At 39.7% G+C, this 18,350-nt stretch overlaps 1 protein-coding gene and 1 long non-coding RNA gene across 2 annotated transcripts; both read right to left on the bottom strand.

Moving 5' to 3' along the window:
- Window positions 1–6,669: 6,669 nt before the first annotated feature.
- Window positions 6,670–11,570, bottom strand: LOC121904471. Its single transcript, XR_006098238.1, has 2 exons — window positions 11,321–11,570; window positions 6,670–8,617 (listed from the first exon to the last, which is right to left on the bottom strand). It is a non-coding gene; the product is annotated as an uncharacterized LOC121904471 (long non-coding RNA).
- Window positions 11,571–14,148: 2,578 nt separating this feature from the next.
- Window positions 14,149–17,101, bottom strand: ela3l (elastase 3 like). Its single transcript, XM_042422238.1, has 8 exons — window positions 17,040–17,101; window positions 16,708–16,796; window positions 16,359–16,456; window positions 15,927–16,055; window positions 15,339–15,475; window positions 14,849–14,994; window positions 14,310–14,462; window positions 14,149–14,206 (listed from the first exon to the last, which is right to left on the bottom strand). The coding sequence occupies exons 1-8, from the start codon at window positions 17,077–17,079 to the stop codon at window positions 14,189–14,191; spliced, it is 810 nt and encodes a 269-aa protein (XP_042278172.1). The 5' UTR covers window positions 17,080–17,101; the 3' UTR covers window positions 14,149–14,188.
- Window positions 17,102–18,350: the final 1,249 nt, after the last annotated feature.

Genomic DNA, 18,350 nt, shown 5'->3' with positions numbered 1-18,350 from the left:
AATCGCTGTAATATCAATATGATTTTGTTTTTTAATTTTTAATTTTAAGGAATTTGCTCTATTTGTTTCTTTTATTTGTTTTTTCTTTTTCTCTCTTGGAGATCTAGATGAGTCTAAAATCAAATTTAAGTGACTAATCAAAGCCAAGAGGATCAGAGGATTAACCTTCTCCATTGTTAGCTCTTCAAAATACATCTTCTTTAAAAAGAGTCTCTTCTCTGGCAATCCTGGCATGAAATTGTTCAGAAACTGCAGTTTAAAAATGCAACCAGTGAACACTGAAGACATTACTTTATTAAAAAAAAAAAAAAAAACACTAGGCCAGCAGCAGACTGCTTAAAAACCCATCTCTCAGAAAGTCAATTAGCAATTTAATTAATTAAGACTGAATAAATTATTCAATCAAATGAACAGCTTGGATGGAATTAATTATGGTGCCAGAAATTCTCAGTTGATCAGGAACAAAACATAAGTCTAATGAATAAAAAGAAAAAAAACAACCTAATAACAATAAAACCCCAAAACAACCAAAGAAAAATATTTGTAATGGGGACTTGATTGATAGTGAGTATAGGTCAAATTATATAGGTAAAAAATCCTGTGTCTTGCAGCCTGAATTTATTTAAAGTTCCAGCAGGGTATTGTTGAGGTTGAATATCTTTGGTTTCCTAATTACATGACCAATAAGGATCAGTTATCAGTGTATAAGACTTAAATCGACCTCATTGGCCAATCAGGGAAATTCAGTGGAAATTCATGACAGCTTTGACTCAGCATCAGGTATGCTATGAACGGTGGAAAAGTAGCTTAATTTGCTCAGATACTGTATGTAAGAACAAATTTGAGGTACTGTTACTTTACTTCAGTAATTCCATTTGATGTTACTTAATACATCTTCTCCACTACATTTCAGAGGGTAATTTTGTACTTCTAGCTACATCAATCTATTGCCTTTATCCAACATCTATTTTTCTAGATTCTTCCAGAAGTTTTACATACAAACATAGAATCAGTTTATAAAATATGATGCATTATCCCAGATTAAACTACCAAACAGTGAAGCGAAAACTAGTTCCAACTCAACCAGCTATGACATTAAAGTGCTTCTTTAATATAAATGCGTCAACAGAAATAATCTGGCAACATGATACAGTATATATATCAATGTAGCACTCTGAACTGGGTCATTTTGCTTAATGAAAACTTTTGCTTTTGATAAATTAAGTCCATTTTATTTATAATACTTCTGTGCTTTCACTTGTAACAGAGTATTTTTACATTGAAATGAGTCTTACCCACTCAGTCATTTAAGTGGATGTAAAAAAAAAAATCAGATACAATAATAAACCAAGAGCTACAGTATGAATGTTGATAAGAACATTATCAGCATCACAATATGATTAATTGCAGGGTTATTGCATAATTTTGTCCATTTCCTGTATTTGCCTGTAGGGTTTCCAACCTAGGTAACAATTACCCTCTATATTATAGTTCTGTAAATTAATTATAAAACTAATCAAACCTTCTATTATAAATTATAGTTTTGTATATGCCTCTAAGTATTATTGGATGACTACAGGTTTTGGCTAGAGGAATGAACAGCTGCTGTCCTCATACAAATCTAAACAAACACCAAATTAGAGAATCAAATGAATGTCATGGAGCACATTAATTATAAACTCTTAAGAAAATAACACAACCTCTGACTGATGATGGCCTGCCAGAAGAACATCCGCAGAGTTGTGAGTCGTGCTCGTTGAAAGTCACTGACACGTCTTGCTGCACATTGTCCTTACCTGGAAATACCAGCAGAGAGCAGCAACAGCACGCTCTGCTGCACAATAGTGGAGAGGCGCTCTTGGCAGCAATCAGCCACTACTGCAGCCAACAGCAGGTTGTTTCAAGCAGCAGACATGAATGTTTGAGCCAGGAGGTGGCAGTCTAATTCTACACAAGAGGAGGGCCACTGGATGGAGAGAGGATGAATGTCAATGAGATGTGTGCAGGGTCAAGTAGGTCGTAATGTTTCAGTCTGCAAAATGCAAGCAGTTCACCATACATCTGGTGATGCATATGCATTAGATATAACCATAGCAGCATATGTGGAGGTCAGACACTGGTCTTTTTCTCATATAATGATATGAAATAAGAGAAATGTACATTTACAGATTAAAGAAGTTCATTTAATTGAATTCTCTTGCTCTTCTCTCTCTGTATATGTCACATACGTTCTCTATATTTCATGTTTTTTTTCTGCTCTGTCTTGCATACTGATTCTTTTCCTATTATTTCAGCTTGTTTCATGCTATAATTAGACCTAGTTAACAGAATAAACACTCATACAGATGAAATTAAACTGAATTATAAGCATTCAATATCAGGGCTGCGCTGTTGTTGAAATCGATGTAATGACTGTGCGTGCATGCATGTGATTGTGATGAGTGTTGGTGACTCCATAGGGGTCCTGTTATAAAGATCTGATTGAGTGTAATTAGAATTCAGTCATCAATTATTCATAGACAAGGACAGTAAGGTAGCAACACACACATGTATCCCATCTATACACATTTGTGTGATAGTCTTTAGCAGATATCACTGCAGAGTGCATCATCATGATATTGCACATTTAACCACAGAGAAACACCTAGAAAAGCAGCCTAAAATCTGTTTCTCTTTATTTCACACACACTCAGACAATGCTTTATTTGGAGCCACTAAATGAAATTATTGATTACATAAGATTCAAATATTGCAGAGATCCCACGCAATGTCTCAGCATGTAGTGTCCAAAACATAGATTAACATTTGATCCCTTTGTAATTGCATTAAACACAGACACACACACACACATACAAACACTGCCCATGACTCAGTCTGGGCTTATGTGGGTTATGCAACCCCTCCAGCGGTGCAGATGGAACTGCAGATTACTGGCCCCTTGAATGTTTATTAGTAATCTCTCTGTCTGTAATATTTGTCCTGATCATTATATAACACCACGTTGAGATCAGCGACCCTCTTCCATGTCAACTACCTCTCAACGACCCTGGAAATTGCCTTGCCGCCATGTAGTTTGGCCCCTGAGATGTAGGGAAGTAGTGACTGATGCTGAGTTCAGCAGCCATGTCTAATCACAACTGGATGAAGTCGCAGTAAACATCATCTAAACTGTAATACTCTCTACTGAGATGGAGGGATCAATGGAAGCATGGCGGGCAGCAGAACAGACGGATGACTAGATGGAGGTTTATATAGTGTTTTCTTCATTAGTATCACACAGGATCGATTAAAGAACTCCTTCCGCTGTCTTGAATAGAAGATCTATTATCAGCAAGGCTTACTTGAAAACCAGGGAAGATCATAAACTGTGTGACCTTCACACAGTTTCCACACAGCTCAATATGGAGTAGATCACTGGATCAGTGCTGGCCATTTTACAAAGGCCTGGCACTGGTCTGGTTAGGTGGGAATAGAGAAACAAATAAGAGGAAGACAGACAACGAGAGAGGAACAAGCAGGGAGATAAATAGAGGAGAAGCATATAAATACCGGACAGCTGTAGAGCCGCCTTTCTGAAGAGCAATTTCAAATCAACAGCCCACCAAAGGCTCCAACCATCTGTCTTATATGTGCTATAAAACACTGTTTTACTCATGTGCATACATGTTTTCATACTCTGTCTCTTAGTCTTTTTCTCATTCACACATATTCATTGGACATGAAGCTGATACATCTCTTATGTAAGCAAATTGCACAGTTCCTCATCTGTGATCCTATCCATGATAAATTAATGAATCTCATTGGTACAGTTGTTTACCTCCATGGGACCCTAATACTCACATCCACACAATAGGTTATATACTGTTAGGTAGTTTAATCTACAAAGTATGATATTTTATAAGATAATCACATGTTTTGCATATAAGTAAATATACAACTATGTTGTCAAATAAATGTAGTAGAGTAAAAATTACAATATGTGCCTCTGAAATGAAGTGGAATGGAAGTTTAAGAAGGCATAAAATACTCAAGTAAAGTGCAAGTTCTTCAAAATTGTATCTCAGAAAGAGCAGTATGTTTTATCGCTGCCTTTATGTGTGGTGAAGACAGCCAAAGAGAACATGTTACAGTGAGGAAACAATACTGAGACATACCTCCAGACCTGTAAGCAGGTTTTGACAGTGCATGAACTGTAAGTCAGAGAAAAGTCTTCAGTAAACAGCAAAACAGAAAGCAAGAGTGTGAAGAAGCAAAGGCGGAGAAATGATGACTGAAATAAATTCATCTCTGCCGGGTGTCACTAAATGAAAACAATAGCAGCAGTTATCACTCGGAAGTTTCCTCCCTTCCACCCTGATAATGATGCTGGGTCGTGGTTAGATAAGGTATAAGGGAGAACGGGGTAAATAGAGCCAGTGGGTAAAATGAGCCACCCCCTTTATCAAGGTGACCATAAGCAAAAGTAATCATGTGATCACAAATTAAGAAAGTATAGTTCACATTACTCAATCCATCTTGGACTCAAGCACATGGAGAGAGTGGTCAGCAAAACAGAGCAAAAAAAAAAAGATTTTTGTCATGCCAAGTGAATTCATCATGTTACTAAAGTTATGAGTCTTGTATCTTAATTAAAAAAGATACGTCTTGGACATTATTACATGTTAATTTAAGTCAATGTAAGCTACAAAACAAGGTCATAAACTTAGCATAACTGTGGATCTGAGCCACTGTGTGAAACAGTTTTGTCAAAATGGAGGTTGTGGGGTAAAACGTGCCAGTGATGTTGGGGCAAGATGAGTCAATGGCTCAATTTACCCCCAAAAATTATTTTCTGATATTCTAGAGACTAGAGACCCTGTTCATGTTAATGTTTGATCACTGTTACAAGTATTACAATGTTGATGAATAAATACCTAATTGTTGACTAATGTTTAAGCCACACACAAACATGCTGTACATACAGACAGGTGACAAATGAAAGGAAAAGCCAACATAAAGTGTCTTAGTAAGGTGGTGGGCCACCAGAACAGCATCAATACACCTTGGCATTGATTCTACAAGTCTCTGAACTCTTCTAGAGGGATGAACACCATTCATCTGAAAGATATTCCCTCATCTGGTGTTTTGATGATGGTGGTGCAGAACGCTGTCTAACACATAGGTTCAAAATCTCCCATATGTGTTCAAATAGGTTGAGATCTGGTGACTGTGAAGGCCATAGCATATGATTCACATCATTTTCATACTCATCAAACCATTCAGTGACCCCTTGTGGCCTGTGAATGGGGGCATTGTCATTGAAATGGAAACATATACACTTATGTTATCGTTTTAAGATTATGTTACACTGCCTTATAGTCAAAAGCTCATTGTAAGACTTTATGATCTCTGCTTCCCGTGTGAAAATGTTCCTAACAGGTACTATCAAAGGTGAGGTGTGGGACTCAGTCACTGTAACTTTAGAGGGAATGTACAGGAAGGAAAGGCAGATAAGGATTTGGCCTTCAACTCTTAATCCTCAGCAGAGACTGAAAGAAACTCCCTTGAGATACGGTGAATTAATTAAAAATAACTGTCAGGATGATGAATATGGGATGATTGTGATGCATGTGGCTGTATATGCAAGTACCAACACTGAACTTCATTCAAAAACTCTGAAAGACAACTAGCTCTCTGTGAATTCATCTTAAATTTCCACTACAGTCATCCTGGAAGAAACAACTCCCATCAAGGTAGAAATGTTTGATCACAGGATAAAGGTGATCACTCAGAACAACTTTGTATTCATTCACAGTCACCCTTCCCTCTAAGGGGACAAGTGGACCCAAACCATGCCAGCAAAATGCCCCCCAAAGCATAACAGACCCACCAGATCCCCTCACTGTAGGGGTCAAGCATTCAGACCTGGACCAGTTTTTCCTTTAATTTGTCACCTGTCTGTATACACAAAAGCACATTTACACACACATTCTTTCTGTAGCTAACACACAAGGATCACAGTTTTATCTTGACTGAAAGTGTTTCGGTAACATGTTGAACAACAGGACACAAACATATTGTTTTACTGAAAAGTATGAGTTTTTGCCTTTGTTAAATTGATGGCATTAATAAAGTTGAAAATTATCTCAAATTTGTTTGATTTTGTGTAATTTTTATATCAGTATTTAATGGTAACACTATTTACTCATAGAGCGCTCAATTTACCCCATCCCCATGCTCATTTTACCCCTACCTTGGGGTAGGTTGTGCCATAGGACTAACTTTTTGTGATGGGTCATTGTTCTAAAACCATAATAATTAGATAACTTGTTTTAATTTCCATGAGTACACAACAAACTGAGGCATATATAGTAACTATTATTTGAAACAAATATACTTTCATTTTGCAGTAAAATCATCAAATGTTAAAAATGACTCATGTTACCCTGTTCTCCCCCATATATTGTAGTTGAAAAACAACAGGATGTGGGTTACTGTTGAGGTCAATGTGTTCCAGGAACTCTTGCAAGCTCATATTAAATAGTTAGACATAAAAATAGATGAAATGTTTTTCATTTCAGTTTACCTACAAGCTATCTTTTGTAATTGCTTTTTGATTGTAATTTGAATCACCATTAGCCATAATAAACACCAAAATGACAGGGGCACAGTGACAAACTGTAAACAACATTAGTTATAAACAAGAGTAAATCATTTTATTATATCAGTATAAAATAAACTGAACCAGAGGTATGGAGCAAAACTGCAATTACCACAGGTAAACAATAACTATTCTATACAGTGCAGAGCTACAATTAATAATTATTATTCATGATCAATTAAACTATTATATTTGATTGATCATTTAATCCATCGAAATGTTAAAAACACAGACATGACCTCCACAAGTTTTCCAGAGCCCAGATGAACAATTAAGTTTGTATTAATTTCAGCACTTTTTATGATCATCAGTCCATGAGTATTTTTTATAGAAATATCCTATAAATGAAGCAGAACATTAAGTTGTAGCCGCAGAGGAGAAAAAAAAATCATTGTATTCCCACTCCATCGGAATAAAAGCAAATTCATTCATACCTGAGATTAGATTTCAACTGATGTTTCTCACTAATTAACACATTTCCATACAGAGCCCTTTCATTAGTAAAAAATACACCTACTATACGAGACAAAAATGCAGCACTTTTTATTCTAATTCTGTGAAAATAAAATGATGATTGGCTTGTCACTTTGTAGGTAAATTTGTTCTCCCATCTCTCCTCCATCAGTAAGACAATTTTGATATTAGACAATTAGTGGCTGCTGCACATTCACTACAGTAACTACAATGAATTCACTCCTTACTGCGAAACTGCGAGTGTTCAGTCCGTCTGTCGTTTCTGATGAAGGTTGTCTATAAATATCTTATTCAGAGGAGCTCATAAAATGAGAGGGAGGCACTGGTATCACTTTTTAATCCCCATGGGAGTCAGATCGGTGGAAGCAGAGACTTTAAATATGTCAAATGGGGGAGAATGTCAAACAGGTGCCTCGAGCTCCCTTTTCTGTAAACAACACATCAAAGCATCCTCTCTGTGATTCTTCACTTGCACTTTATCATCCCCACCAAATATCTGCCCTTTATCTCCCTCTCTGCCCTTGTCTCCAGCACTTTTTCCTCCAGTCGCATCTCCTTTCTTTCTGACACTTTTGGGTTCTTCCTGGCATCTGCTTGCTGCTCTGCTGTTGCCATCATTAGTGCAGGCAAACACTGAGCTGCTTGTGTGCTACAGAGCTAATCTTCACCTCTAACACGTGACTCTCATCCAACCCCATCACTCGTAACTCTCCTATTCCAGTTTGTTGTGCTGCTGCTCTTTCTCCACCACATCCTCTTAGTTGTCTCAAATGGAGGGATGAAAAATTATGAGGCGGACATCATGGTCTGCCAGTGTAGAGAAAAGCAAACAGACTGACAGATGGACAGTCCCAGCGACGCACAACGGAGATAAGAGGATTGGGCCTGCTTGTTGTTGTTGTCTTGCCACAACTCTTAACACAGTTAGCTCACTCTGAGCTCTGCTGAATAGCTCAGAGATGAGATGGGGCTGATGGCGGAGAAATGTGCACAGTATGGAAGACAAAAGGAGGTACTGAGTGAAAATAATGACAAGAGTGGTTGAAGAGGAAGCAAGACACAGATAATCACTCAAAGATCACAGTCCAGCAGGTCTTCTAACCCTCTACGGCTGAACTTTGGACCTCCAGTAGATCGACAAAGTTGACTTTTTTTCTCCATCTCCGGTCTGTTGTCAAGTCATGATCAGGCTGCAGACAGCAGGTATTTCTGTTCGGCCTTCTTCTGCTCTGGCACTGCTATGAAAACGGGCACTTTTTCTTGGTGTGAAGGCACCTTGCAGGCCTTGTAGAGGATGACGAAGAGGATGAGGATGAGCACGCCCACCGCAGAGTTACAAATAATGGCCGCAATGGCCCACACAGACAGGCCCATCCTCAGTTCATGCTCCATGGTCGACTGGACAGTCGATTCCAGACTCATTATGGTCACACCAGAGTTCAGAAGCAGGTCTGAGGTCAGTTAATGGCTCCACAGCGTTCACTTCAGTTGCATAATTTATCCCTGAAAGAAAACAAAATGCATCACATAAACATACTGAGTTTAATTTCCAGGCACATGCATACATGCCCTGTACACACACAGACATATTAGCATACTCGGCCACAGTTAACCTGTTTGTCACATGGGCCTGCTTAGTCTGCTGGGGAGGTCAGCTCAGTAAAGATTACTTTCTCTCTGACAACCTAGTCACTGGGCCAAGGTGGCTTTATCCCGGCAGACGCTATATATGGATCAAACTGCGTACATTCAGCACCTGCATGAGAGGTTTTCCTTTAGTTGTGTCACATAAAGTGCGTTTAAGGGTTTCCAATGAAGCTACACGATGTAGTATTTAAATGATTTAGCACTTGTCATGTACAAAAAAAGGTCAGACAGGTGCAGAGTAATAGTAATTCAGAGGACTTAGCTATGTATAATAACTGTGGATGATAAGAGAGTATTACAGGACAAGAAAGTGCCCTTTGGCTGCAGTTCCCTGTTGAAACATTCTTTTTTATTCTCGTTTCCTTATATAGGCAGAGAGCGATGAAGTTATTAGACTGATAAAGACGGTGCCAGTAAGCACTTTTTCTTGCTGAATTATTTTGAATGAATTTCAACAGTAATGTATTTTCAGGGGGAACATGTGCGAATAAAGTTGCCAGTTTTGTGTCTAATATTAAATGGGTCACTGAGGTGTACTGGCGTGTGTGTGTGTTTGTGTGTGTGTGTGTGAGAGAGAGAGAGAGAGAGAGAGAGAGAGAGAGAGAGAGAGAGAGAGAGAGACTAATACAGAGAGAGAGAAGAAGCATAGTCGGTCCAAGCATGAGCTGGAGAATGAACTCGCTCAGAGTTGAACAGATAAAAACTCAAGCTCATCTCCTTGCTTCGATACCTCTCTCCCTTCCCCTAATGCATTTCTAATGAGACCACATATTTTCTCCTCCCTCCAACAGTCCAAGTCTGCTGTTGTGAACTCATTTCAAAATTATCCTTCCCTCTATAGACATTTTATGACCAAGCCGAATAAAGATGGATCGCTCCAAGTGAGAGTAGTTGGCAGTGACGCATTTGATCTACTCTCAAACACATGAAGTCGGCCTCTGTTTGCACCAGATGGGTCCCTCTCAGGATGCTGGTGGCATCACTGAGGGAATAAAATACCCTCATAATCACTAACTGGGATCACTGTCAATATAATTGCCTCCACAGTTTTGCAGAGTATTTCCAAAACATCCTAAGGAACTTTTTCTCAGAAGCCAAGTGACACTAAATGAAGTGCTTCCAGTTTACTGTTCCAATTAGAACAAAAGCGAGGAATGTGCAAGCTATTAGATGACATAGAGATGTGACAGTGATGAGTGTTTGTGTGCGCCAGAGAGAGAGAGAGAGAGAAACCAAATGAATGTGAGCAACATATTGGAGCAGGGACTGCTTGTGTGCGTATATTGATTTCAGACAATCAGTGGTGCATATAACAAGAAAACACAAAGCAGTCACCCCAGTTATTCATTATCACCAATTATAACACATTTTCACAACTCACACTTCCCAAAGTAGACGATCGTGGTTCACGTCTTAATAACTACAAGGATAATTTGTTCTCATTTGCAAGATAAATACATTCGCTCTGAACGCCAGATAGCTCTGTTTCAATTAGTGACCGCACTGGAGGAAAACAAATTAATTCAAAAATAAACAGATGTTGCACAAAGAGAATGGAATAGACTGCCGTGACTGCTCTGAAGTTGCACACAACACCTCATTCATCAAATAATGCTTCACTAAGTTAGTTTACTGAATCAGAGGTTTGAGGGATCAAATGTTTGTTTTGTTCAAAGGTTCAAAGATCAGAACAGCATTAGTCTGGCTCACCAAACACATGTACATGAACACACATGCACACTCCCTGAGGCTACAATCAATACACAGATAACTACAGTCTATCTGTTATGCAATGACTGTGCTCTGTGACTGTGGCAGGAAGCTTTAGGTCTGAAACTGGAGTCTAGCAACAGCAAAATACAGCTGGAGTGTATTCTTGTGCTCGCATAGTTATATTTTTGAATGGTGCCATTGACCAACATAAAGGCCTTTTGTGTACACATGCAAACAATCCAATGTAAATGTATGCAAATGCTACATGCACCAAAGAATGCTTGTTTACAGAGGCAGCCAAATGGGCATGTAAGCAACAGCCACATTCACAGACCTGTGCCTGCAGTGACCACAAGGTAATCAAGCAAATGCTTGTGTATAATGCATCACCTTGCAGTGGACTATCAGCATGAGTGGCCTCCATCTCATGTGACTCAACTCCCTGGCTTTCCTCCCAGCTCATTTGAGAATACCAGCTGCATGAACTAAACTTTTCTAAGCTACAAGTCATTGAATCACCAGTTTTGAATGCATACACTATTAATAACACTTGAGTGTAGACCTGGGTATGATCAAAGGTTGTCCTTACAAGGGAGAGAAACCATAGAAGCCTAATATAGACGGATCATTTACAATTGTTATATATTGCATATGAATATAAAACACGTCCAATCCCTTTTAGTTAAAGAAGAAAAATGACTTTTATGTAACAAAAACATTTTAGTAATATTTTGGAAAAGTGAGTGTTACAGTAAGATAAACGCTAAAATAATTGGGTGGCGTGTTCTTCTTACTTTTTACACTTGCACTCCACGCACATCAACATTTAATACAACAACAGCATACCGCATGCTTGCCTCTGGTGTCCGGTGTCCATGCGTTTCTAGTTTTATTTCCTCTCCTTTGCGCGTCTCGGCTGCAAGAACAGCTTGAGATACAGTTTCAAAATGAACACAGATCTTTAGCAACTTCCTCCAGATCGTTTAAGAGGCGGGAACTTTTGTGCGGAAGTAGGTCACCAAATCCTGACCGTCCGCTTGGCGATATGTCTGCGCAGCACTGGACTGTTAGGTCAAGCTGGCGCAGTCCCGGCCGGTTCCCGGTGACTGCTGTGCTGACAGGCGCGGGGCGACAGAGCGGGGATGCTGCTGTCAGTGTGGCTGCTCATCATCCCCTGGTCCCTCCCCCATCCGCCACCCTTACTCTCTCTCCGCCACTACTGAGCTATTTTTGTAAAGACGCTCTTGGAACATCCCATCAAGGGCTTTTCCTCTCATACCTTTGTGAAGATCCCACGGTCAAAACTTCTGCTCAGCGCGAGAGGTTATTATGACAACCCCGACAGTCTTATGATCCATAGCCAGCCGTTAATGCATAGAGTATTTAGAGCTTTATAAAAGAGATGTATGATGCACTTGTCAAATGCTAACACTAATGTGATCCTTCATTTATCCTTGAAGAGATATTTGGGATTCAGCGAGGCACTTACCATAGACTACTACCCTTCCATGTGAGATTTGGATGGTCATTTTCACTCAGAGAGTTCAACAGTTACACAGGTTTTTGTCAGTATAGGAAATTTTAGTATTTTTTAAGAACTGGTCAAACCAAATGATCTATTTTTAAAAACTACACATGCCTCATAATTATTTTGAGCTTAGAGCTGCAGTGAATCACAAGTACCCTATTTCTTGCTTAGTACACTTAAGGCAAGTAGCATAAAGCTGAACAGCAGCTGCACAAACTTCAAACTTGTTGCCTCTTCTTTTCTTCATTGGTATTCAGGACAACAGCAGGTGGTGTCCCTGGGGGATTCTGCCAGCTCTCTCTGTCTCCCTCCCTTTGTGTGTGTGTGTGTGTGTGTGTGTGTGTGTGTGTGTCTGGGAGTGGTACCCTGACCCACAGAGTTCAGACATAGACAAAGCATTCTTTTGAGGCCCCACTCACACCCTCACCACTAGCTTCAGACAAAAGTTTTGCAGAAGAACACGTCCAGATCAGCAGTCCAAAGTGTTGAATGCACTGGTGCACATGAGAGCAATACTTCAAGGACATCATCTACATTGAATATGAATGTAGTGACTGACAATGTAATAACTGCCAGATGATGTAGTAACTTGATAAATGCAATTAATTGCATGAAATGAGCCAAAAATGTAATTAAACATAAAACAGTTGATCATTGCTGGTTATTACATGGCTGTAAATTTTTTTTTATCAATAACAGTGAAAATAATGTAATAACTTAAGTTATTGTATTCATTTCATTGCTACAAGTTATTAAATGATAAGTCAGTGTAGCAATTTCAGTTAAACTTCTCATATTTTACTCCTCTCTCTCATAACATTATCCAGCAATTTACATGACCAAGTTTCAACCTCATTATCTAATTTCTTTTTGATAAGTTAATGCATCAATATTCATTCAGTATTACACTTTCACTTGCTACAGTGAAGATGCACAGTAACAAGACAAAAAGTTTGTAAAGAAAGTGCAAGTTTATTTTTTAATTGATGCAGTTCAAATGAAGACAGGCTATATTTTTCATCAAAATCAGACTGAATTAGTGAACGAGCGGCACTTTTGTTGAAGCTTACATAAGAGCTTAGATGGGAAAGTTATTACTGATCACAGGCTGATACTCCAGAGAACGCTGCTCCAAAAGTGTGATTGATCATATCAAATATAGCCTAAGAAAATCATGGACACAAACTGAAACTCCTTGAATATCCCTCCCTACCTCTCCTTCTTACTGCTCTTAATATATATATATATATATATATATATATATATATGTACACACACACACACACACACACACACACACACACAGAGTAGTAATTATTTCTTGCTCTTGCTGGACGTGTCATGTTTGATCACTGCTTCATGTCAATGAAGAAGCTCGCACACCTCCATTATTCTGTCAAAACTTATCAGTGTGTGTGTCTCCATGTGTGTCTTGCAAATGTAACGGAGAGAAAGGAGCAAGAGTGAGATAGGAAAGAAAAGAAGAGGCAATTTAATTCCCTTCTTAATTTGTCCCCCTTACTCCCTCATCCTCATCTCATCATAGTGAGAAAAAGAAGAGAAAAAAACGACAGAAGCGTTAATCTCAACTTTGCCATTCTAGCCTTCTTCATTTTCAGAGTGCTGTTATCATGAGGAAAGATAGACTCCTCAGCTGAGTATTATGGTTTTCATAAAGCCCTCCTGTTGAGAGGGCATAGAGACAAACCAGGTCAGTTTCAAGCAGGGATATTAGATTCATGTTTTATATAAAGGGTCTCTTCCATAACCATTCACTCCGATCATCCAACTTAGTGTTATTTGACACATTGTCGATACACAATTTTTTTCTGAATCACCGCTATTTGCAGTGTATCGCATCTGTTTGTTGATGCTGTTTTCCGGGCAGGAACATTGAGCATTCTGCACAGTATCCTTCTTTAGAAAGCTGTCAGAACCAGTTCCCTATCATGAGTGTATGAGGACACCTGCTGGACATTTGTTCACATTGTTTCAATTCCCAGCCCACCTCAGAAGACTAAAAAGAATCAGCTAATGTGACCAAAAAAGTCCTAGAATTCCTACCCTATTCATGTGGATGTAAATTTATCAGATGTGAGAGTTTTCTGTAATCTGATGGGAACACACACATCACACACAACACAAATGCAGTTTGCTTGGTCTTTTTTATTGACACTTCATCCTCTTTAGTTGTTCATCATAACCTGAAAAGACAAAGATTTAGTCATTAGATGAAAAATGAAACAGCTGCAAGTCAACTGGCAGTACTACTTCATTTAATTAATTCTATTCGTGTTTCTCCTTTACCTGATCGATCCAGTCATTAAAAGCGGAGACACGAGTGAAGACAGTGGGTTTCTTCGGATAGTTGCAGCCAAGGCCAGAGACGAAGCTGGCAATGCCGTGGACCTCCCAGACACCCGCCTCATTCTTACAGTTCAGAGGGCCACCGGAGTCACCCTGGACACAGGAAGAGAGGAGTTATGTTTTATTCATTTGGTGGAGCCACTGGTAGACAGACAGGGCACAACTATGAGAATCACAATCAGAATCATTGTTTCACCAAGTTTAATGGGGACAAGAGGAACATTTGTCATTCTGTAAGTGTTATGCAAAAGAAATCTACTCTAATTCCTTGGACATGCTTTAATTTGAACACATTTGCTGCATTAACATTCAAAATTTGCTTTATTAGCATGACATACAGTTGTGGCATGGCAGGTAGAACAAGGTGTACTATGTGTGTCTGGCAATTTAGATTTTTTAAAAGAAAAAAAGAAAAAGAAATAGCTGAAAGCACATAATTGAAAATAATCTCCTAATGCACACACAGAGGACAAACTTACGTTGCATCCAGCCACGATTCCATCCCCACCGGCACACACCATTGTGGTCCTGACAGCGATACCCCACCAGTCAGGCTGGGAGCAGGTGGCATGGTCAGCCACAGGCATCAAAGCCTGCTGCAGCTTATCAGCTATGGGGCCTCCGGCTAAAACACACAGACAGAGTCTATTACCATCATCCACATACACGAGCCGTCTATCAAATCTGCTTCACAACATTTCCCCAAGCACCAAACTCACAGTCCAACCCAAATTTTCAATTTAGGAGTAATCCCTCCCTGAAAAGTTTCTGCTAAAACCTCCTGCACAAGATTTTCATCCCAGCTCTGGAGGTTTCCCTGGGTAGCCCCAATCACACACAACACACACACACAACTTCTTATAAATCCAAACATCCTACTTGCACACCCTAAAGGATAGTTTACAAGAAACACATTTCAGAGATACTCAGCTGAAAAAGAAAAAAATAAACTCAAACACAGTGACTTACTGTACACTCTGCCCCATCCGGTGATGTAGCAGGGGTAGAGGTTGGTCAGCACAGTGCCGGCAGGAGGGATACATCCCAGCTGCACCTGATCACTCAAAGTCACAGACTCTGACAGCTTGATCAGGGCAACGTCGTTACTGCACGAGACACAGAGAAAGAGAGACTGAGAGACTGGTTGTACTGGCAGGCAATTTAAAATCTTCCTCCAGAGCCGGAGAGAAAAGGAGAGAAACAGAAATAAATAAGATAATGACAAGGAGTTCATTCTGTATTTTTGCCTTTTTTCCTGTGTTTCATTATGTCATTAAATACAAATAAATCAACTCAATTGATGTCACCCTCCTATTTCCCACTGTGGATATTGCATATTTGAGAGTGAGCAATACACATTTTATTGGTTCTATCATCTGTGTGCTGCGGAGAAATATGAGATTAATGAAGATGGAGAACATGTGTCAAAGGTCTGAGCAGGATTGAAGTTAAGAAATGGAATTTTAGCCTCAGTCTACTTTGTCACCTCGATACAGAACAGATGAGATTATGATGTACTGTATGTCATAGCAGGAGACACAGCGGAGCTCGTCTTACCCGAGGGCCACAAAGATGGGGTTCCATTTCTCATGGACAATAATCTTCTCAGGCAGGATGGCCTTGGAGCCAGCCTCCTCCTCAACCAGGTTGTATTTGCCCACAAACACCCTGTAGGAGAGCTGGGTGCTGGGGGAGAGAACAGATAGAAGATTTGCTGCGCAGTTGAATGATATGATGAGTTCAAAGTGATGATTAGTGGGCAAAGAGGGGATTTGAACTGGGTAGCAGACCAGATGACCTTGAATATTATTTTGGCCTTCATGCAAAGTGTATTTGACTTGCCCAGTCCTAATTCTATAAGGGCTAAGTAGAGTTTAGAGTTGAAGGCAGTATTAGGAAAGTAGTTTGGTGCAGAATAACCACAATACAGTTAACAGGAGATGCGTGTAGATGTGTGTTTGTGTGTGTATGTTCCTCTGCTGCTCATACTTGATGCAGTGAGCGGCAGTCATGACCCAGTTGGCAGCAATCAGAGATCCTCCACAAGTGTGCCTCCACACACCGCTCCTCTCATACTGCAGAGAGATCTGGAGACCGAAAAAGCAAAAAAAAAAAACAAACCCAAAAAACAAAAAAAACAAACCATGAAGGATACATTAAGGCGCAGGTTGTGGATGTATAGATGGATGGCATAGTTTGCTGATTTAATTCAAAAACAGTAATTTAATCACAGAATTTTCAATAGCCACCATGTCCAACAGCTAATAAGCAGATGCCAGACCCATAAGGTTTGCCAGTTAATATAAAAACATTGACAGATGTGTACATATTGGCATACCTGCCAGGGCCAGCTGTGGGGCTTGGCATCTACTCCATTGACCACACGGGAAGTCAGGGGCTCAATGGGTGGGGTGCCGCACCCGAGGGCTGGACAAAGAAGAGGAGGAGTACATGTGATGGACATGAGAGAGGGAGTGCTCATGAGGCAGGAAAACAATGGAATTACTTTTAAATCCCAGATCAGACACAAACTGCAACATTTCTTTTTCCAATAGAGAATTGCAGAGTGCTAGCTCCATGGTGCTTGAAGCACTTGAATGCACACACACAAACTTGCAAACACACAGAAACAGTAACACACAGAATTAAGAGAATGCCAGATGTTCTTACCGCTAGCAATGAGCACTGAGACCAGCACAATGGGGATCATGTTGATTGATGCTTCTGCTGAGGGACAGCAGGACACATAGTCTCTTTTAAACTGTCTAAACTGGCAACACCCTGCCCCAAATGTGGTAACACACGCTCCTATTGGTTCTACATGGCCTTCAGGGACGAAGGTGGGCCAATGGCAACGAGGGTGAGTGGCTGACGAATCATACAGGTGTATTGTCTGGAACATTTCCCATGACCTTGATGTGGAGCTACAACATACTGTATGTTCAGTCACCATGCATAAGACGTGTGTTCAAGATGGTACCTATATGTACATGCGCAGTATGTATATGTTAGCAAATGCTGAAGACACATACTAAACAACCTCCACATCATATTTTGTATTTTCACTCACCTTTATTCCTTTCCATTTCAACATCTCTTGCCTGGAACCTGGAATTAAATGCTTGCATAACAGCATGGGAAGCCAACATCTGGATTACAGGCACTGGCTTGTTTTCTTCGAAATGTAAAAGGAAAATCAAACTAAGAGGCATTACTATGATAAATAACCAAGACAACGAGAAACAGATGGTGTCACTGGTGCAGAAAATATCGACAGCTACACTACATTCTTTTTGACATCTTACAGTGTACGCAGTTCTGCAGTAAATTCTGCAGTGCTTTGGATGTGAGACATATTGTATGACTGTATGATCAAACATATCACTCAACAGACATTCAGACATTCAGTTGATATTTTTCTCTGCATTATATTCGCTGTTTTATAGTCAAATATGCTATTCAGTACACTAACCCAGTGTATCACGAGGCTGTTATAATGACTTGAATAGAACTTGAATAAGTTATGAGCCTTGGAGGACACAAACACAACTCCTACGGTATGAAAGTGTCACAGTGTGCAGGCCTGAGGTGCCTGTGCATGCAGACACTGTAAATCTGTAACAAGCTGCTTGGGTGATATTACATGGCACAATAAAGGTTAGGTGTTACAGTGCAGTAAGCAGGTAGAGTCAGTAGAAGTGGTAGTAAGGAGAGGTCAGTACAAAATGCTCATATGGAAGAATCTAAAAGACTTACCTGAGGAGACATCTTACATTGAGTCAGGTTGTTTTAGGTCAAAATCTGTTACAAAGGAGCATTACGTCTGATCTGTGACTTCTTTAGAATGAACTGTGTGCTTCAATACAAAGTATATCAAAGATAAAAAAAAGCATTTGCATCAGAATATATCAAACAGCAACTAGACCTTTTGTTCATGAATCATTTAGTTTCCCAGCTCACCACTAGATGGGACAATTTATC

Source organism: Thunnus maccoyii, chromosome 9 (genome assembly GCF_910596095.1).
Source record: "Thunnus maccoyii chromosome 9, fThuMac1.1, whole genome shotgun sequence".
Taxonomy (NCBI): Eukaryota; Metazoa; Chordata; class Actinopteri; order Scombriformes; family Scombridae; genus Thunnus; species Thunnus maccoyii.
The sequence above is the reverse complement of the archived record's forward strand: the minus strand, read 5'-3'. Positions and strand labels throughout refer to the sequence as shown.